The 23,497-nt window shown below is 36.3% G+C and overlaps 1 protein-coding gene across 3 annotated transcripts in view; it reads right to left on the bottom strand.

Annotated features, from left to right (window-relative positions):
* The window catches only part of FER (FER tyrosine kinase), a 437,115-nt gene that overhangs the window by 377,747 nt on the left and 35,871 nt on the right, over window positions 1-23,497 (bottom strand). For all 3 annotated transcript variants that reach the window (XM_045808269.2, XM_045808262.2, XM_087861935.1), the window contains one exon: window positions 14,187-14,453. In XM_045808269.2, coding sequence (XP_045664225.1) covers window positions 14,187-14,393 — 207 coding nt within the window. In that variant the 5' untranslated portion in view covers window positions 14,394-14,453. The remainder of the gene's footprint in view (window positions 1-14,186; window positions 14,454-23,497) is intronic.

The following is a 23,497-nucleotide window of genomic DNA, read 5'->3' on the forward strand; positions in this document are numbered from 1 at the left end:
GGTGCTCGTCGTGACCTCTCCTTTTTCATTCATAATTTTAATAATCTGGGTCCTTTCTCTTTTCTTTTGGATAAGTCTTGCCAGGGGTCTGTCAATTTTATTGATTCTCTCAAAGAACCAGCTTCTAGTCCTGTTGATTTGCTCTACTGTACTTCTGGTTTCTGCTTGATTGATTTCTGCTCTAATTTTGGTCAACTGCTTCCTTGTGCGTGGATTAGGCCTGTCCCTCTGTTGCTGTTCCAGCTTCTTGAGGTGAGAATATAAAAACTGCATTTTAGATTTTTCTATTCTTTTGAGTGAGGCTTGGATGGCTATGTATTTCCCCCTTAGGACTGCCTTTGCAGTATCCCATAGGTTTTGGACTGTTGTATATTCATTCTCATTGGTCTCCATAAATTGTTTAATTTGATTTTTGATTTCCTGGTTTATCGAGTCATTCCTGAGCAGGATGGTTCTTAGTCTCCAAGTGTTTGAGTTTCTTCCAAATTTTTCCTTGTGGTTGAGTTCCAATTTCAGAGCGTTGTGGTCTGAGAATATGCAGGGGATAATTTCAATCTTTTGGTATCGGTTGAGACCTGTTCTGTGTCCCAGAACATGGTCTATTCTTGAGAATGTTCCATGGGCATTAGAATAGAATGAGTATTCTTTGGTTCTGGGGTGTAGTGTTCTATATATATCTATGAGGTCCAACTCGTCGAGTATGGCATTCAAAGCCTTTGATTCTTTGCTTAGTCTTTGCCAGGGTGTTCTGTCTATTTCTGATAGTGGAGTGTTGAGGTCCCCTACTATTAATGTATTTTTATTTATATGTCTCTTTATTCTGGTTAAGAGTTGGCTTGTGTATCTTGCTGCTCCCCTGTTGGGGGCATATATATTTATAATTGTCATATCCACTTGTTGAATACTTCCCTTAAGAATAATATAGTGCCCTTCTGCGTCTCTAACTATAGTCTGTAGTTTAAAATCCAGTTTATCTGATATGAGAATTGCTACCCCAGCTTTCTTTTGAGGTCCATTTGCGTGAAAGATGGTACTCCATCCCCTTACTCTCAGTCTGAATGCATCTTTGGGTTCGAAATGAGTCTCTTGTAGACAGCAAATGGATGGGTCATTTCTTTTTATCCAATCTGCAACCCTGTGGCGCTTTATGGGATGGTTCAAACCATTTACATTAAGACTGATTACTGACAGATATGATTTTAATGTTGCCATGTTGCCAGTAAAGTCTTTGTTTGTGTTGGCTGTGACTTTCTGTTCTGTATCACTCTTGGGGCCTTTTTACTTTTATAGAACCGCCCGTAATATCTCCTGTAGGGCTGGTTTCGTGGTTACAAAATTGGTTAGTGACTGGCGATTCTGAAATGTCTTTATTTCTCCATCAATTCTGAATGACAGCCTTGCTGGATAAAGGATCCTTGGCTGCATGTTTTTCTCTGACAGAGCTTTAAATATGCTCCCCCAACCCTTTCTCTCATTCCAGGTCTGTGTAGACAGGTCTGACGTAATTCTGATGCTTTTGCCTTGGTACGTGAGAAATTTCTTTGCCCTGGCCGCTTTTAATAATGTATCCTTGCATCTAATATTTGCGAAATGCACTATGACGTGACGTGGCGTAGGTTTGTCATGGTTGAGCTTGGGAGGGGTCCTCTCTGCCTCTTGGACACGAATGTTTGTTTCCCTTGCTAGATTAGGGAAGTTTTCAGCTACAATTTGTTCAAATATCTCTTCTAGACCTCTGTTTTTCTCCACCCCCTCGGGGATGCCGATGATTCTAACATTGGATCGTTTCATTGAGTCAGTAATCTCCCGTAACCTACATTCGTGGGCGTGGATTTTTTTAAGACCATCTTCTATTTTCATTTTTTCCTCTATTAACCCATCCTCCAATTCACTAACCCTTTCCTCTGCTTCTGCGACCCTGGCCGTCAGAGCCTCTAGTTTTGCCTGCATTTGGCTCATAGAATTTTTAATTTCTGTCAGATTCGCTCTCATTTCTGTCCTTAGGGATTCTATATTCTCAGTAACCTTTTCGTTAATAGTTTTTTCAATTCTACTCATCATTTTGACCATCGTTACTCTGAATTCCATTTCTGATAATTTGGTTACATCCATATCCATTATTTCTGTGGCAGAGGCCACAGACTCACTGTCTTTTCTTTGCTGGGGGGGGCTTCTCCTTCTTGTCATTCTGATGAAGAGAGGTTGCGGGGTTTCCAGAGCCCAAATTATTGACTGGGTCCCAGGCCGTGCCCCTTGTTATAGGGATCTTAGGGATGTGGGCTTCTTCTTTAAAGATTTTATTTATTTATTTATGTGGCAGCCAACCAGCGAGAGAGGGAACAGAAGCAGGGGAGTGGGAGAGGAAGAAGCAGGCTCCCAGTGGAGGAGCCCGATGAGGGACTCCTTTCCGGAACGCCGGGATCACGCCCTGAGCCGAAGGCAGGCGCTCAATGACTGCGCCACCCAGGCGCCCGGGTTGTGGGCTTCTTGATTTTTCAGCCTGCCTTCTGGGGGAGGGGCCTGCCGCGCCGATACTCAGGCAGCCCTGTTTGGGTAGAGTCTTCGCGTCCCCTGCGAGGGGGGATGGCGATGGGCACTCCCTGAGCCGGTATTTCCAGGCTTTTGTTCTCTGGCGGCTTTCCCTGGCGGTTTGCTGTGCCTCTTCTGAGAGTCAGAGCAGCAGCGGCCGAATTTCAGCCTCTGTCACGGAAGAGAAGGATTGCGGCCCATTCTCCTAATGTTCTGGCCACTTTAACTCTGTTACCGTTGGTGCTGCTCAACCCTGCAGCGTCCCGGGATGTGCGCCCCACACCCGGCGTCCCAGCCCTCACTTCCAGGGCCGGCGCGTCTCTGTCCTTTGTGTTTCTAATGCCGCCAGCCACCAGCCGCCCCGCGCCAGCAGCCTCTTTAAAATACCAAATCTTGAATCCCACAACCAGAGATTCTGACCTAATAGGTTTTGGATGGGGTGCAGGCATCAATATTTCAAAGCTCCCCAAGTAATTCTAATGTACAAAACATTTGTATCCCTAATAATCACTGGATTATGCAAAATCCCACTAAAAACCACAGAGCTTTTATATATATATATATATATATATATATAATTGTTAGATGCACAACAGTCAAAAAGTTTATCAGGGATACATTTTTAGAAAAAGACAGAAACCTAAGAAAAACTTTGCATGGTTTTACATAGATTAAGTGATTAAGAAACACATTAAATACTACAAAAAACATGGCACTTTATACCTTGAAAAGACCTGAGGTTTGCTTATCAAAAGTAGGCATCAGAAACGTTGCAACTTGGGAGTTTTTGTAAAGTAGTAGAAAGAGTTATCTGAATTTGGACAGAAAGTTGCAAGACCACATGTCGATGGGTGTGGCTCATAACACAACAGATGAACACAGGTAGCCAATAAATGATGAAAGTGTGTGCTTGTTTTATGCATTCCTAAGCAGCTCAATTCATCTAGGTAGTTTTTGGCATTCACGTAGCACTTCTTCCAGATTTGTGCATGAACGAACACAAAATCACATTATGTTCAAATTGTTCCCCAATTTATCAATTGCATTGGAACAAATTCATGTTTTTAAATCAAGCTTTATAGCAGAATTGAATCCACAGACTTAAGAATTACTGTCTTAGAGGCGCCTGGGTGGCTCAGTCGTTAAGCATCTGCCTTCGGCTCAGGGCGTGATCCCAGGGTCCTGGGATCGAGCCCCACATCAGGCTCCTCTGCTGGGAGCCTGCTTCTTCCTCTCCCACTCCCCCTGCCTGTGTTCCCTCTCTCGCAGGCTGTCTCTCTCTCTGTCAAATAAATTAAAAAAAAAATCTTAAAAAAAAAAAAAAGAAAAAAGAATTACTGTCTTAAAATACATACAGTTGAAAATCTAGTTATACAGGTTCTAGTTACAATATATACTTATTATGTGACTACTAAATAATAAGGCTGGTTCATCAAAAAGCAGTTTTCATTGCTTTTATTTCCCATGTAGTATATGGAATATAGCCAATATTTCAGTCCACTTCATGTTTAAAATATTTCCCTTCAAATAGGTTGGACTGAGAATTATCTTATATCACTACATTATTTCAGAAGAGAGTTGACTGTATTCTAACAGGTGTAATTGTATATTTACTAATTTTTGTTCAGCTTTATTGAGATATTAGTAACATATAACATATGCAAGTTTAAAGTGTACAACATAATGATCTGATACATGTATATATTGCAAAATGATTACTACAATTAGGTCATTTAATACCTCCATCTCCTCATATGATTGTCCTTTTTTCTTGTGATGATAAACTTTAAGATCTACTCTCTTAACAACTTTCAAGTATATAATACAGTACTGTTAAATATAGTTACATGCAGTACATTACATCCCCAGAGATTATTCATCTTATAGCTGGATTTGTACCCTCTGATCAACATCTCCTCATTTCTCTCCCACCTTCACCACCTCCCAATTTCTGACAACCACCATTCTAATCTCTATTTCTATGAGTTGGCTCATATAAATGAGAACATATAGTATCTTTCTTTCTTTGTCTGACTTATTTCACTTAGCATAATGCCCTCGGGTCCACCCATGTTGTCACAAAAGGGAGGATTTCCTTCCTTTTTTATGACCGAATAGTATTCCACTGTATATATATACCACATTTTCTTTATCCATTCATCCATTAATGGATGTTTAGGCTATTTCCATATCTTGACTATTGTAAATAATGCTGCAATGAACAAAACAGGGCAAGTATCTCTTCAAGATAATGATTTTATTTCCTTCAGATATATATCCAGAAGTGGGATTGCTGGATCATCTGGTAGTTCTATTTTTAATTTTTTGAGGAACCTCCATACTGTTTTTCAAAGTAGCTGTACCAATGTACATTTCTAGCAATGGTATACAAGAACTCTCTTTTCTCCACGGCTTTGCCAACACTTGTTATTTCCTGTCTCTTTGATAGTAGCCATTCTAATAGTTATGAAGTAACATCTCATTGTGGTTTTGATTTGCATTTCCTTGGTGCTTAGTGATACTATCTTTTCATGTGTCTGTTGGCCATTTGTTATGTGTCTTTGGAAAACTGTACTCAGATTCTCCACCCAATTTTTTATTGGATTGGTTTCTTTGCTATTGAGTTGTAGGAGTTCCTTATATTTTGCATATTAACTCTTTATCAGATAGTTGGTTGGCAAATATTTTCTCCCATTCCTAAGGTTATCCATTCATTTTGCTGAGTGTTTCCTGCTATGCAGAATCTTTTTATTTTTGCTTTTGCTGCTTGCACTTTTGGTGCAATATCCAAAACCCTGTTGCTAAGACCAATGTCAAGTAGTTTTTTTCTCTATATTTTCTTCTAGTAGTTTTATAGTTGAGGTTCTTATATTATGTTTTTAAGCCATTTTGAGTTCATTTTTGTGAGTGGCATAGGAGAGAGGTTCAATTTCATTCTTTTGTATGTGAATATCCAGTTTTCCCAACACCATTTATTAAAGAGACTGTTCTTGGCTCTCTCGTCAAGTATTAGTTGACTATATATGCACGGATTTATTTCTGAGCTCTCAATTCTGTTTTATTGGTCTACCTGCCTGTTTTTATGCCATATCATACTGTTCTGATTATTAAACTGTTACAATAAGTTTGAAATCAGGAATTTGATGCATTCAGCTTGGTTCTTTTTCAAGATAACTTTGGCTATTCAGGGCCTTTGTGGTTCCATCCAAATTTAGGATTGTTTTCTCTATTTCTGTGGAAAATCCCATTGGCATTTTGACAGGGATTGCGTTGATTCTATAGATGGCTTTAGGGATTAAGGACATTTTAACAAATATTAACTCTTCCAAACCATGAGCACAGAATATCTTTCCATTTATCTGTGTCTTCTTCAATTTCTTTCATCAATGTCTTATAATTTTTCAGTGTACAGATCTTTCACCTCCCTGGTGAAATTATTTCTAAGTATTTTTTTGATGCTATTGTAAATTGGGTTGTTGTAAATAGGGTTGTTGTCTTTATTTCTTTTTCATTATTAGTGTATAGAAACAACTGATTTTTGTATCCTGTAACTTTACTGAATGTATTAGTTCTAACAGTTTTTTGGTAGAGCATTTGGGGATGTCTATATATAAGATTGTATCATCTGCAAACAGAGACAATTTTACTTCCTCTTTTGCCATTGTAATATCTTTTATTTCTGACAAGTAACTTTAAATGAATAAGAAAACACAAAGTAAAATTCACCTTACAAGTCCTCAAAATAAAATAGCTGTTAAAAATATGAAAAGATGTTTATTTTCACTCATTATTAGAGAAATATAAATTAAAACTATACTAGAAATCATTTTTTACATCCCAGACTAACAAAATTTCAAAAGTTTGACAAGGTACTCTGTCAAATTGAATAGAAACTGGCACTCTCAGATATTCCTAGTGGATATACATACAAAACTGTACAAGATCCATAAAAGAAATTCATAATTACAATGGCAATATGTAACAAAATGACATACACATTTATACTTTGACCTAGAAATCTCATTTCCAGGAATTTACCGTGAAGATACTCATAATATAAAAAAATACACCTGTAACAAAGTTATTTGTTGCAGCATTATTTGTGATTGCAAAATACTGTGAGACATAAAATTTCATACATAGTAACTTGGTTGAATATCTAAATATTCTCTCTACTAAAAGGAACCAGGATTCCTAGGGGAAAAGGTATATTCCAGAACTGGAAAAGAGATCATTCAAGATGAGCCTGGGATATCTTAACATGCCAGGAAGTAAAGAAGTGTTCAAAGAATGATGGGGAAACAGTCCAGGTAACTGAAAGCAAACTACCAAAGCTTCTATTTCCCAATATTTCACCAAAAGCAATACAAACAACAAAAAGGGAAAAATAAAAGCACACAAAAACTATGCCCTCAGAATTAAAGACAGAATGGACATACTGCAAAATAACTTTAAGAAGAAAGAAAGAAAGAAAGAAAGAAAGAAAGAAAGAAAGAAAGAAAGAAAAAATGAATTACCAAAGCACAAAGTATGATTTCTCAGTAGAGGAGATAAACTCACCCTGGACTACAAGTACCTAACCAATGTAAAAGAGCGAGCCAGGGACGCCTGGGTGGCTCATTCGGTTAAAAGTAAAATCCAAAAAGATCAAACTGTCTCCAAGTAACCAACTGTCACCAATTCCAAAACAAAGCTCAAGAATATTTTTTAAAATACGAAAATATTCAGTACCTAAAAAGGTAAAATGCACAATGGCTACATTCAAATCAAAGACTACCAAACATAAAGATGCTGGAGAAAAATGAGGAGAAAAATCAGTCAATCAAAACCAACCCAGAATTAACAGAGAATATAAAAGACAAGAATAAAACAGTTACTGTAACCACATTCTAAGAAACTAAAGGAAAGAATAAGTATATTAAATAGACACATGGAAGATACAAAAAAAAAGATTCAAATTGGACTATTAAAGATAATTCATTTATTTATGACTTATTCATTTTCAACATTGGAAATGGCTCAGCTACTCGGTTTCTCTTTCTTTCTCTCCAATTCCTCCACCCTAAAGCACAGGTGTGAGGCAAAAGGAGAGCTGGGTTTGGGCAGGTATGAGAAGATAAAGGAATAGCACACACAGGCATTTTTTTAAAAGATTGATTTATTTATGAGAAAGAGAGAGAAGGCACACACACCCATTAGCAGGGGGAGAGGGTGAGAATCTTCAAACAGACTCCCCACTGAGTGTGGAGCCCAACACAGGGTGGATCCTACAACCCCTGAGATCATGACCTGAGCTGAAACCAAGAGTCTGTCACTTAACCAGCTGAACCACCCAGGCACCCTCACACAGGCGTATTTAAATTTAAATTCTGGAAAGACAGTAAGCGGTACTGCCAAAGGAAGAGGAAGAGGGAGGGATGAAGTGACATTGCTGGAAAAGGAGAGGTCAGGGAGAGAGTCACAGTTAAGCTCATTAATAGGGTTATGAAAAGGCACTAGAAGCAAAAAAGTGTGACATGAAAAATACACTAAATAAAATTAATGACAGATTAGACATTGCATAAAATAAGACTAATGAAATAGAAGACATAAAATAGAAAGTAACCACAATGAAACAGAGGATAGAAAAAGAGAGTATCGGTAAAATGTAGGATAACTTCAAACAGTCAAATATGTATATAATTGGAGTCCCCAAAGGAGAGAAGAGTGAAGAGGAAGGACTAAAATATTTTTTGAAAAAATTATGCCTGATATTTTTTTAAAGTTGACAAAAACTGTAAGCCCACAGATATAAGGTCAACAAACCCCTAGTAAAGAAAAAGAAAATTACACAGAGGCATAAAAGAGATTGTTTTAAATTAGTGATAAAGAAAAAAGTCTTAAGCAAGCCAGAGGGAAAAAACATTAGGCACAATTATTTTACCAAAAACAATGCAGACAACAATAAAACATCTTTGAAACAGTAAAAGAAAAAGCACCAAACTAGAATTCTATATATAGCAAAAATATTTTTCAAAAACAAACACAACATAAAGACATTTTCATGTTTACAAAACCTGAAAAAATAAATTACCAGCAGACTTCCAATATAAGAAATGTTAATGGAAGTCCGAGCAGAAAAAAATACCAGACAGAAACCTAGATCTACACAAAGAAATGAAGAGTACTGTGAGTTGTAACTCAATGAGTAAATATAAAGACTTATGCTCTTCTTATTTAAATTGTTCAAAAGATAATCAACAATTTACAGCAATAGTAGTAGTAGTAGTAATAATAATAATAATAATATATTGTATTTATAAGACAAGTAGAATTAAAAAAAACATAAAAATAATAGCATAAGGTATAGGCAGGAGAAATGAAAGCATACCATTGCAAGTATATTATTATAGATCAGGTTCTATATATGACTAAAATATAAATGTGTAGTAAGTTAAAGATGTATCCTATGAACCCTAAAGCAACCACTAAAATAACACAATAAACAATTATAGGTGATAACCCAGCAAAGTGGGTAAAAACAGAATCATAAAAGAAACCCAATCCAGAAGAGAAAAAAGGAAAATAACAACAAAGAAAAAGCAGACAGGACAAAAAGAAAACAAACAGCAAACTGATAGATTAAAACCTGACCATATAAAAAATCCCATTAATTGAAAATAGTCTAAACACACCAATTCAATGGCAGTGACTGTCGTATTAGGAAACAAAGCAAGACCCAACCACATGTTATCTACAAGAAACCCACTCTAAATATAACAACCAAATAGGATGAAAAATATACAATATGCTAACATTAACCAAAAGAAAGCTGAAGTGGTCCTATTACTACCAGACAGAGTAGATTTCATAGCAAAGAATATTATGAGGGATAAAGAAAGTAATGTCATAAATGAAAAATTAGTCAATTCATAAGAATTTAAAAATCCTCAAAAATCAGTCACCTAATACACAAGTTAATTCATTTGTCAAAAACAAAAACAAAAAAACACCACAATTCTAAGCATTTATGTACCTAATAACAGAGATTCATAATACATGAAGTAAAAACTGATGAAACTACAAGGAGAAATAGACAAATTCACAATTATAATCAGAGATTGCAAAACTCATCTTTCAATAATTGAGAGAATAGGTGGACAAAAATGAGTAAAGAAATAAAAGACTTGAACAGCACTACCAACCATCTTGAGCTGGCATTGACAGAACACTCCACCCAACAACAAGATATCAAGTACATTGAACAGTTATCCTGACCATATTTTGGGCCGTGAAACAAGTATTCATAAATTTAAAAGTACAAAATAGGCTCTTGTAAAGCAATGGAACTAAGTTCAAAATCAATTAATAAAAATGTCTCTAGGGAAAAAAAAACCAAATACTTGGAAATTAAATAACAGATTTTGAAAGAACACATGAGTCAAAAGAGAAATCAAAACAAAAGCTAAAATGTATGCTGAACTGAAAGAAAATGAAAATAATCATACAAAAAGTTCGAGGATTCAGCTAAAACAGTACTCAGAGAAAATTAAGAAAGCTATAAGCTTATCTTACAAAAGAAGATAGATCTTAAATCAATAATCTGTTTCTACCTTATTAAGTCAGGGTAAATGAGAGCAAATAAAACCCAAATTAAGTGGGAAAAAATTAACAGATTTCAGAGGAGAAATCAATGCAATAGAAAACAGAAAATCAATGAAATCAAAGGGTAGTTCTCAGATAATATCAGTATAGTTGATAAACCTCTAGCCTGTCCATGAAAAAGAAGACAAAAATTGCCAATATCAAGAATGAGAAAGGTATTAAAAGGACAATAATGCAAAATAATAAACAACATAAAAAATTTGACATCTTAGACAAAAGTGAACAAACTCCTTGAAAAGCACAACTTACCAAAGTTCACTCAAGAAGAAAAAGACCATCTGAATAGCCTACTATATTACACATTAAATGTATAATTAAAAACCTTCTCTCAAAGAAAACTTTAGGCCCTGGTGATTTCATTGGTGAATTCTATCAAATATCTAACTAAGAAATAAAAACAATTCACCTGTGCAGGAAACCCAAAGCAATCTACAAAAAAGCTACAAATAAGCTAGTTTTGCAAAATTTAGGTTACGAGATTAGTATACATAATAACAATGAACAGTGGGAAACTAAAATTTTGAAAAAATACTATTTACAAGAGTATCAAAAAATATGAAATACACATAAATCTGAAAGACCTGTACACTGAAAACTGTAAGACGACTCGGAAAATTTTTTTTTTTTTTTTTTAGATTTTATTTATTTATGTGACAGAGAGACAGCCAGCGAGAGAGGGAACACAGCAGGGGGAGTGGGAGAGGAAGAAGCAGGCTCCCAGCAGAGGAGCCTGATGTGGGACTCGATCCCGGAATGCCAGGATCACGCCCTGAGCCGAAGGCAGACGCTTTAACCACTGCGCTACCCAGGCGCCCCCTCAGAAAAATTTTAAAAATATATACCATGTTTATGGGCTAGAAGATCCAATACTATTAAGATATATGTTTTCCCCCATATTTATCTATATAGTCAGTGCATTACAATTATAAACCAGTAGCCTTTTTAAAATAGAAATTAACAAGCTAATTCTAAAATTCATATGGGGCGCCTGGGTGGCTCAATCGGTTAAGTATCTGCCTTCGGCACAGGTCATGACCCAAGGGGCCTGGAATCAGGTCCCGAATAGGGCTCCTTGCTCCATGGGGAGCCTGCTTCTTCCTCTGCCTCCCGTGAGTAAATAAAATCTTTAACTAATTAACTAATTAATTAATTAAATTCATATGGAAGTGCAAAGGAACTAGAATAGCCAAACGTATTTTGAAAGAAAAAAATGAACAGAAAAATTGCACTACTGACTTTGTGATTATAAAACAAGAAAATAAAAAGTGTGTTATTGGTGTCAGGATAGACAAAAACACAAATGGAACATAATAAAGTGTGTAGAAATAAGCTTACTAATTATGGTCAATTGATTTTCAACAAAGATGCAAAAGAGAAAGCTTAATCTTTTCAACAAATGCTGCCAGAACAAACGGATATTTGTTTGTAGAAAAACAAACTTTGATCATACCTTGCCCCCTATACAAAAATTAACTAAAAATGGATCATAAACCTAAATATAAAGCAAAACTATAAAACTTCCAGATGCAAACATAAGAGAAACTCAGCAAATTTAGGTCAGGTAACAGTGGGGGGGGGGGGTGGTTGGATGCAACACCAAAAACACAACACCCTAAAGAAAAATCTGATATACCGGACTTTTTTTAGGTAGAATAAATGATGACTTTTCAGTGTTAAGAGGAAAGGCTGACACATTCTTTGTTTTTCTTTGGGTTTCCAACCATTGTTCACTGTTACGTCTCAACATTTCCTCTCTGAGAGGCAATCCTGCCCATTTAAACCATCTCTCCTAATCTTTATCACTTTCTCTAGATCCCTTTGCAATCCAAAAACTCTCTTGACTTCCTTAATTATTTTAGCATTTGTCTCCATCTATCCCTCACCAAAATACCTGACACTCCAGTGTCTACACTGATGATTCCTCCACTGGCCTGACCTCATAAATCTTCCATCTTCTATACCTACTAATCCTATTTCTTGTTACTTTCACTATCTTACTTTTCTAAAGAGTATAATTCCACTTAAACATGGTAAATAGAATATATGGCTATTTCTCCACTTCTTCCCAAAAACCCACTAAATTATAATGTAGTTACTTAAGGTATAAATTCACAATAGCAAAAAAAATAGAAAAGGGGACAATCACAGATAAGACATGTCAACAAAAAGTAAGAAAATCAAAAGTAGGTAAATGGTAACTGATTAGCATATTAAGAAATGTTGAAACATAAGTGTTCTGCAAAGGGTTAGGTCAAGACGAAAAGGCCATGTAGGGAAAGAAGGTGGTCAAAAGGCACAAATTTCTACTTAAAAGATCAATAAGTACTAGGTGTGTAACGTACACCATGATGGCTATAATTAACATTGCGTATGATATATAGAAAAGTTAAGAGGGTAGATCCTAAGAGTTCTCATCACAAAAAGGATTTTTTTTTCTTTTTATTGTATCTACATGAGATGATGGATGTTAACCTAACCTGTTGTAGTAATCATTTCACAACATGTGTGAATCAAACCATCACGCTGTATACCTTAAACTTATACAGTGATGCATGTATGTCAATTATTTCTCAATAAAAAAAGAAGAAAAGGCCAATTTATAGGGTTAGACCTGTAACTCCAGTAAAGCTCAGAAACTGGAGAAACCTATATGAAAGAAGAGGAGACGATACCAAAACAGAGGAACTGGTTCAAAGTCTATATACGGAGCAGACAGAACTCTCATTTCTATTGCTCAGCTCACACAAACATGAAACTGTTCTTCCCCCAATTCAGAAGAAAACAAGAGGAAAAATAAACCAGAGAGCCTTTGGACTAAGAGACATCAGGCAGCTTACCAAAAACAGGAAGATTAACTAAAGTATAACCCTTAGAATACTCAACCTACTTTCCCTATTAATTCTCATAACAGAGTGGTCAAACCAAACACAGGACAAGTTAAATCTGAATTTCAGATAAACAATAAATAATTCTTAGTGTATGTGTGGCCCAAATATTGCATGCAAAATTAACTGGTGCCCTACATTTTTATTTGCTATGTCTGGCAACCCCATCTTCAGACTTGAGACTAGAGAATTCCTTTTTGGGAAACATGACTGGGTTAGGAAAGGAAGTTAAAGATATTAACATTAAGGAGTTCTAAATGAAATCACAGATCCTTACCTGACCATACACAGCACACACACACACATTCCATAGGAAACAGTTTTACCCAAATCCTAAGACATATTAGTAAAAGAAACACACTAATTTTTTTTAACTTTCCAAAGTAAAACAAGGAAGATTTTCCTTAACTTTGAATAAGTATAATGAAATGTGATATGTAAGTAAGACAATAAAAACAAATAGAGCAGAAATCCAAGAACTATTAAGGTGTATAATATTTCATCTTTAATGCCTTCAAAGAGCAATTAACAGTGCAATTTGGCCTTAATTTTTTTGGCACTTAATTTTAAATTTTATATTATATTTTTATAATCTTAGAGTTAAAAAAAACCATATTGTTTATCCAAAGAATTTTTTAGTGTAATTAACTCATCAGTATATTATTAGTTTAGGAAGATGAATGATAACAAAGAACACTATGCATTAAAATACCCCATCTGATTCACTACACAAATGACTCAGAAGAATTCAGGGAAGTGGGGTTATAATGAAAGTTTGTGTCAAAAGAAAATAGCAGGTCTCAAGAGATCCAAGGAAACAGGGTAATAAAGAAAACAAAATTTGTAAAAATGGCTCTCAAACCAAAGTCATTACAATAATCTAAACATCAATTTTTTTTTAAATTTCAAAATTGAAAAATCTCAGACCTACTAATTCAGATTCAGGAGGTAGGGGACAAAATGTGTAATTTTTGAAACTTTCCCCCATGAGATTCTGATAATCAGCAAGATTCTGGAACCACTGCTTTAGAATGCTAATTTGGGTATGCTCCTTCAACAGTATGATCTATTTTCCATAAGCACAATTATGATGCTATACACAATAAATAATGAAATTATTCTCCTTACCTTGGATACATTGCTGACATAATTCATTTGAACAGTACTTTCCTTATCGACTTGATTACAAAGGTTCTGTAAAGTAGATGCATATTCTTTATCACTTTTTATTCTCAGGGCCATAAATTTCTTCACTGTCTCCAGTAACCGTAATTCCCAGTCTTGCAATTTTAGCACAGCTTCATGTGAATTCTTCAGGTCACTCCCAAACCCCATTTTTGTAAGGCACTGTCTTATCCTCCACACTGCACTGTGAGCCTTCTAATCAGCACATATCTGTGTATGTAAACAGAAGGAAAAAAGTCTTAAATCAAAAAGAACTTTGTCTTCAAAGGAAAGTTATGCCCTAGTCTTTAGGGTAAAAAAAAAAAAAATCACTACAACTAAATGCTTTCACCCAAATATCAGGAACAAGATGAGGATGTCACTCTCTCCACTTCTACTGAACATTGTACGTACAGGAGGTTCCAGCCAGTACAATGAGATAAGTGAAATAATTTCCATGGGAATTGAAAAAGAAAGAAGTGAAACTATCTTTGTTTGCAGGGGACATGAGATTGTACATACAAAATCCTAAGGACTGTAATAAAAAAGAAGTATTAGCATTAATAAGTGAGCTTAGATTACAGGGTATAAAATCAATATACAAAAACTAATTGTATTTCTATACACTAACAATTATCAATGTGAAAATGAAATTGAAAAACAATTCTATATACAACTGCATCAAAAAGACTAAACTATTTAGGAATAAATTTTATAAAATAAAAACCTGTAATCTTGAAACTATAAAATATTGTTGAAATTAAGGAAGACCTAAAGAAATGGAAAGACTCATGTTAATGGATCCAAAAGACTTACTACTGTTAAGAAAGCAATCCTCTCCAATCTGATCTACAGATTTAACTTAATCCATATTAACATATAGATTTTTTTTACAGAAATTAAAAATCTAATCTAAAAAAAAAAAGTCTTGAAAAAGAAGAACAAAGATGGAAGACTCACACTTCCTGATTTCAAAACTTAATGAATAGCTACAATAATCAAGACAATGTGGTATTGGCATATAGACAGACATAGAGATCAGTGGAATAGAATAGAGGGTCCAGATGTGAAACCTCGTATTTATGATTTTCTACAAGAGTGCCAAGTCTTTTCATTCAGAAAAAAAGTCTTTCAACTGATGGTGCTGGGACAACTGGATTTCCACATGCAAAAGAATAAAGTAGGATGCCTTCCTTAGGCCATATATAAAAAAATTAACTCTAAAGGGATAATAGATTTAAATATCAGAGCTAAAACTATAAAACTCTCAGAAGAAAACAAAGTAGTAAATCTTTGTAACCATGGCTCAGGAAATGGTTTCTTAGATAAGACACCATAAGCAAAAGCAACAAAATTAAAATACATAAATTGGATTTAATCAAAATTTAAAACTTCTGCACTTCAAAGGTCATCGTTAAGAAAGTGAAAAAAGCATAGAATGGGAGAAAATATTTGCAAATACTTATTTGATAAGGGACTTCTATCTGGAATAAAGAATTCTTACAACTCAATAATAAAAAGACAAACCAATTAAAATGGGCAACAGACACATCTCCAAACAAGAGTTACAAATGTCTAATAAGAACATGAAAAGATGCTCGATATCATTAACCATTAGGAAAATACCAATCAAAACGACAATGAGATACAACGTCACACCCTAGGATGTCTTTAATCAAAGACAGACAATATCAAGTGTTGGAGACGGTGAAGAAATTAGAACTCTCATATATTGCTGGTGGAAATGTAACAGGGGGCTGTTCTTCAAAGTTAAACATAGAGTTATGATATGTTCCACTCTTGGGTATATATCCAAGAGGAATGAAAACATATGCCCACAAAAAACTTGTACATCAAAGTTCCAGCAGAATTATTCATAACAGTTACAAAGTGGAAATAATCCAAATATCCATCAATTGATGAATGGATAAATATAATATGATATCTACATAAAACATAATATTAGCAATGAAAAGGAAAAAAGTATTGATAGACGCTACAATATGGGTGAACCTTGTAAATATTATGCTACGTAAAAGAAACCTAGACACAATGATCTCTTTATATGAAATGCCCAAATTGTACAGATGTAAAGTAGATTAGTAGTTCCTGGGGCAGGCAAATTTGGGAAGAAATGAGGAGCAACTGTCAGTGGATACTGGATTTCATTTTGGGGCAATGAAAGCGTTTTAAAATTGATTGTGGCGATGGTTGCACAACTCCGTGAACAGAATAAAAACCACTGAACTATATACAGTTTAAGTGGGTAAATTCTTCAGTATGTGAGTTATATCTCAATAAAGTTGCTTAAAAAATCACTACGGTGTAACTTATGATCATCTAAAGGTCAGTTCTCAGAAATTTCCCCAAAATATCCTGCTTATTTGCTATAAATCCCAAAAACTATGATAGCATTTATTTTGCTCTCCAGACTCCTAAAATTTCAGGCAATGAATCTTTCAGGGCCTGTCAGAAGAACTGAAGAAACACACCTCTTATTTTTAGTTCTGGCTTATCCATACCAGAAGTCATTTTCTTGTTAATTCAGCTGAGATCCTCTAAGCTATAGAGAAAAATGAGAAATGTTTCTCACTGGTAACATCTAAAGAGATGGTAAAAATGTGGGTTTTCCACATAGAGAACAAATTACAATTTTTCCCCAACAGAAAACTGGCCAGTTTTATGATCTATCATATAAGTAGAGAAGAGAAAAAAGGTTGTGGAAAACTGAACTTCATCAAAGATCCCAAAGTAACAACCAGGACACCAAATGGACCTTAACATAATTAAGTCAATACAAAGTAATTGACTTAATCACTTTAATATGGAATAGGATAATTCCAGTTTTTTCACTTTGGATGTAGTAGCTTTAAAATTTTTATTTTGATACACTGTATCTTTACAGGACACAAAAATTTACAATGAACATTTTTCTGTTATTCTACCTACAGCTCATCTAAGTTTCAGTGAAGATACATTCTATCTCATCCCATGTTTTCAACGGAAAAATAAGGAATAATTTTTGAGGCCAAAGAAATGTGAAACATTTTCCTTTTTTAAAAACCTATATCTGAGATTTTGGTTCATTTTATTCCATAACTTGGGATAAATATCACTTCTGCTTCTAAATACACCTGCCTCTGATCTAAACTTCGATAATATTTTTTTCTTCCATTACCAGGAACTTCAAAAGGATTATGAAGAGCTCAAAAGGATAAAAAAGAAAACAGAATCTGGCAGCTAAAAGAGAAACACTCCAGCCCATCCTAAAGGTGTATTTATACACACCAGTATTCTAGGTCTAGAAATATAAAATAATTTCATTTATGGTACCACTCCTTAAGGAATGACAAATGATAGAAATTTTAAAAACAACTCCATAATAAATCAAGACCTTGCCTAATTGTTAAATTGGTAGAGATTATAAATACTTGAGGAATTAAGAGAATGATATTCTACAGACAAATGACATAAATAAGATTGTTTCAGTAGTGTCTGAGATACCAATACAAAAGAAACCAGAAATATCCATCAGAAGTAACTGACTAGGTAAATTACAATCAAGTCTGCTGCATCTGATTGTAACTAAACAATTCTAGGGAGTGCCATTCAAATCACAGTCTACGTGAATGTGTTCAGTGTTCAACTTTCACAATCATATGTGGTAGATCTGATCACGGTATATTCATTCAGTGAAATATCATTCAGTCCTAATAAAAAATGAGAAAATCTTTTGTGTGTTGATCTGGAACTACCATTAAAAACTTCTAACTGAAAAAAGTGAGATACAGAACTTTGTATGCTTACATTGTATAAAAAAGAGGAAGAATGACAGAAATTAATTTTCCATATAAGTACAAAAAATATTTCCCGAAGAACACATAGTAGCTGGGGCACTGGAGTGGGAGAGGGACTTTTCACCATATACCCTTTTGTACATTTGAATTTTGTGCTAAGTGATTGTACTGATATTACCTATTCAAAAAATAAATTAAAGAATTTTTGAAGAGAGAAAAAAAAAATAATGAAAGCTAGACCAGCCCAGAAAAGTTTCCTAGAAATAGCAAGATTTGAGATAGGGGTGGAAAATGACCATGATTTAGATTATATAAAGTCAAAGAGGAAATGTATCCCAGGAAGTAGGATCAGTATAGGACAAAAAAAGTAAATATGAAGCAAAGCAAAGAAAAAATGTCTTCAAAATCAAGCTATACGTGGCAAGCAGTGAGAGATGCCATACTAATTTATCTGCTATTCCACTGTTCAGGAAGCTAATAAGGATGAAAATCCTTGCATTAGTTGGTTTTTAAGGCAAAATAACATGATTATGAATGTGATTTTTTAATGAATAATTTACTGGTGCTAGTTACATAAGCATGTTCAATTTGTGAAATTTCATCAAGCTGAGCACCTGGATTCATATACTTTTCTATCTGTATGTTATAGCAATAAAAAGAGACAGAGGGACATAGAGATAGATTTTAATCTGAAAGGTAGGGATAAAATAGCTCGAAGAGAGGGGAAAAAATGAGACATAAGACAAATGAATAAGTCATAGCAATATGTAAGTTGAAAAATGAGAATCTGTAATTGACACTATCAGTGAGAATTAAGAAGAAAGATCCTTGATGTGGTGTATAAATTTAGGGAACAAAAGAGAGACAGATGATCCAAAGACAACTTCAAGGCTTTAATAAGAAATGTTGACAATACCAACAGAATTGGAAGAATGAGAATATGGAGCTCCTTTAAAGAAAATATAAAAAAAGAGGTTTGGTAGATTACAGATGCCAGGATGAAAAAGAAGATATTCACAATACCAAATGTGAGAGGAAGATGTGAAAATTACAAAAAGTCATTATGGGAATTTGGGGATAAATTTGGTATAGTGAAGCAGTATCTCAGAAGCTCCTACCACCAGTAACTAATAAAAAGAACAAAAATTTGTTTTTAAGAAAAAGCAAAAATTCAAATATATTATCAGTAAATAGAGTAAATAGCAACATTATGCCACAACTTTCACAGCATGGTTTCAAAGAAAAGAAAGATGAATTTCTGATGCTCTAGGTACTATGGCAATGTGCCCAACACTACCCTAACTTCTAGAAGACTTTCTGAAGAGTCAGAGTTAACAAAATCCTGAGAATTCACACTGGATACTCCAATATGAAAAGAAGCAGGCAGAGTGAATAGGCCAACATAGGGACAGTCAAGAAAATATCTAAAGAGAGAAGCCTCTCTGCACCAGGACAGGACGTTACAAAATGAGCGCAGCCTCAGCCTGCCGTATTCCAAGCTCTGTGAAGAACTGGTGGATGAAATTAAATCCAGGAGTACAAGATGTTTAATGGAATTTCATAAGAGAAAGTAAGTTTCAGGGGCCCCAACAAGGTCAAACTCAGGCCCAGCCAATATCTCCCTACCACCTCCATGTTCATACAACAAAGAAACCAAAATTAAAAGTAAAATGCAGGGGCGCCTGGGTGGCATAGCGGTTAAGCATCTGCCTTCGGCTCAGGGCGTGATCCCAGCGTTATGGCATCGAGCCCCACATCAGGCTCCTCCGCTATGAGCCTGCTTCTTCCTCTCCCACTCCCCCTGCTTGTGTTCCCTCTCTCGCTGGCTGTCTCTATCTCTGTTAAATAAATAAATAAAATCTTTAAAAAATAAAAATAAAAAATAAAATAAAAGTAAAATCCAGCTTCTGGTCCAGATAAGATGACAGAGACCATTTTTTCCCAGCTCCATCGCACAAAACACAACTATAAACACGAGAGAGAGCACAAGAGACAACCAAAGAAGAACTGTGAAAGGTGGCTAGAAGGCAACTTCCCTTGGCCCTAGGATTAGAAGAACAGCACAGAGGCCAGGGGTCTCATGTTCTCCTTACCCAACAGGAGGTCACTGAGACCCAGCTCTTCCCAACCTCCCACCTAGTAACAAAAGGCAGCCCATATATGTAGGTTAACTCCCCCAAGATCCAATAGGAGTCCCTCTGACGACAATCGGAGAGCCAGACGCCACCAAAAGAGAAATTATTTACAAGCCCCACCAAAAGTAAACAGCTAGGAGAAGCACTCTCTTTACCTGCTAGGCCTGAGAATCCCCTTTTCCACCAAGAGAAACTGAATGAGGCAAGAAGAACCAGCAACAGAGACCCAGCTATCAGGTCAGGAAACCTCTTTGTCCTCACAGGTCTGAGGACCTCCTTTCCCACCAGAGAGAGCAGAAGGCAGGCAGAACCAACCAAGCTGAAGCTGCTGCTCTCCAAGACGTTCCTCTCCTGCCCGCAGACATCAGGACAGGGAGGGGGCACAGTACGGAAATTCTACCTTAGCCCTTTTCTACCAATAGATATCTAGTAGCTCAGCCTAAGAAAAACATCCACTCTGTCAAGCAACACCTGCAGGAACCAGTGGGAGCCCTAGTTATATCAGACAAACACAGCAAACCAAAATAACAGCACAAAGCCTCTGACAATTAACTGTCATTGAAACCACAGCCCATAAAAATAGGCCAAAAGGTCTGCATGCTAACCCTGTTAAACAGAAGGACTTCCTGTGAATATAAAATCCTGAAATAGACCCCAGGGTCTCCACATTAATAGATAAAATGTCTAAGATTCAATTGAAAATCACCTCTCATACCAAGAACCAAGAAAAATCACAGCTTGAATGAGAAAAGACAATCAACTAATGCCAACACTGAGAAGAATTACATGTTGGAATTCTCTGAAAAGGATTTTAAATCAGCTATCTTAAAAATGCTTCATCAGTTATAAATTCTCTTAAAAACAAATGTAAAAATGGAAAATCTAAGCAAAGAAATAGAAGTTATAAAAATAACCAGATGGAAATTACAGAACTAAAATATGCAACAACAGGAATAAAAAACTCACTAGATAAGCTCAATAGCAGAGTGGCAATGAAGGAGGATACTATCAGTGAGTGAATATAAGGACAGAGCAAAAGAATTCAACCAGTCCAAACGACAGAAAACTGACAAAAAAAGACTAAAGCCTTGGAGACCTGTGGGACGATAATAAAAGATCCAACATTTATATCATCTGAGTTCTGAGTTCTGGAAAGAGAGGAGAAAGAGATGGGGCTAAAAGATTATTCAAAGAAGTATGTCCTTCTTGGGGAATAGGCTAATATAAAGTTACAGAAATCAAGATGGTGTGATCTTTTTTTTTTTTTTAAGATTTTATTTATTTATTCGACAGAGAGACAGCCAGCGAGAGAGGGAACACAAGCAGGGGGAGTGGGAGAGGAAGAAGCAGGCTCATAGCAGAGGAGCCTGATGTGGGGCTCGATCCTATAACACTGGGATCACGCCCTGAGCCGAAGGCAGACGCTTAACCGCTGTGCCACCCAGGCGCCCCAAGATGGTGTGATCTTGGTAGAGCATAAACAACAGATCAATGGAACCGAGTAGAGAACCCAGAAATAGATCCACACGAATATGCTCAACTGCTTCTTGACAAAGGTCCAAAAGCAATTCAGTGTTACTGGAGCGGCTGGATAGCTACGGGCCAAGAAAAAAAGACAGAGAGAGCAAGAGAGAAACAGAGAGACAATCTTGACCTAACACCTTATACAAAAATTAACTCAAAAGGATCATGAACTGGGGCACCAGGATGGCTCAGTTAGTTCAGCATCTAACTCTTCTTTTTCTTTTTCTTTTTTTTTTTAAGATTTTATTTATTTATTTATTTGACAGAGAAACAGGCAGCGAGAGAGGAAACACAAGCAGGGGCAGTGGGAGAGGAAGAAGCAAGCTCCCAGCAGAGGAGGGAGCCCGACGCAGGGCTCAATCCCAGGACTCTGAGATCACGCCCTGAGCCGAAGGCAGACACTTAACAACTGAGCCACCCAGGCGCCCCCAGCGCCTAACTCTTGATTTTGGCTCAGGTCATGATCTCAGGGTTATGAGATAAGCTTGTGCCGGGTATGGAGCCTGCTTAGGATTCTCTCTCTGCCTCTCCCTCTGCTCCTCCACACCCCCCCAAACCAGCTCTGGGGTGTGTGTGTGTGTGTGAGTGTTTGTGCACGCATGCAAGCACACGCTCTCTCTTTCTCGCTCTCAAAAAAACAAAAAGGACTGTAAACTGTAAATACAAATGTAAAACTTCTAGAAAAGAAAGAAGGATAACTACTGGATCTAAAGTTAGGCAAAGTTCTTAGACTTGACACAAAAACACAATCCATAAAAAAGAAAAATCAATAAATTGGGCCTCATCAAAATTAAAAATTTTGTGTGTGAAAGCCCATGTGAATAGGATAAAAAGACAAGCTACAGACTTTGAGAAAATATTTACACATGACATATCTGACAGAGCAGTATCTAAAATACAGTATTTAAAATACAGTATCTAAATGAAAACCAAAGATCCAACTAGAAAATGAGCAAAAGACATGAACAGACATTTCACAAAAAAGGATACAAAAATGGCAAATAAGCACATGAAAAGATATTCAACATAATTAGCCATCATGGAAATGCAATTAAAACTACAACGAGAGGGATGCCTGGCTGGCTCAGGGTGGAGCATGCAACTCTTGATCTCAGGGACATGAGTTCAAGCCCCGTGCTGGGCATGAAACCTACTTAAAAATAAATTAAAAAAAAAAAAAAGGGACACCTGGGTGACTCAGTGGATTAAGCATCTACCTTCAGCTCGGGTCATGATCCTGAGTCCCATATCAGGCTTCTTGCTCAGCAGGGAGCCTGTTTCTCCCTCTGCCTGCTGCTCCCCTTGCCTGTGTTCTCTCTCTCTCTCTGATAAATAGTAAATGGGGGGAGGGGAGTTCCAAGATGGCGTAGGAGCGGGAGACCTAAAGTTTGTCTGGTCCCAGGAATTCAGCTAGAGAGCTACCAAACCATTCTGAATACCAATGAATGCAACTGGAGAAGGAAGAAAAGAAGAGCAGAAACCCTATGAACAGAAAAGCGACCACTTTCTGCAAGGAGGAGAAAAGATGGCGGAGGAGTAGGGAACCCCTTTCTCAGCTGGAACACTGAGTCAAACTGGATATATACCAGACCATCCTGAACACCCACGGAATCAGCCTGAGACACAGGAAGATACATCTGGATCTCTACAAATGAACATCTCCAGTGCTGAGTATTGAGGTACAAAGCAGGGAGCCATGAATCCACGCACAGATATCGGAAGATAAACGGAAGGGGGAGGGAGACTCCGTGCTCAGGCGCCAGGAAGCGGAAGCCACCTGCACTGGGGAGCGGCCGCACTCACGGACTGAGACCGTGAG

The sequence above is a fragment of the Ursus americanus genome, chromosome 5 (assembly GCF_024610735.1).
Source record: "Ursus americanus isolate L20-20 chromosome 5, mUrsAme1.1.p, whole genome shotgun sequence".
In the NCBI taxonomy this organism is placed as follows: domain Eukaryota; kingdom Metazoa; phylum Chordata; class Mammalia; order Carnivora; family Ursidae; genus Ursus; species Ursus americanus.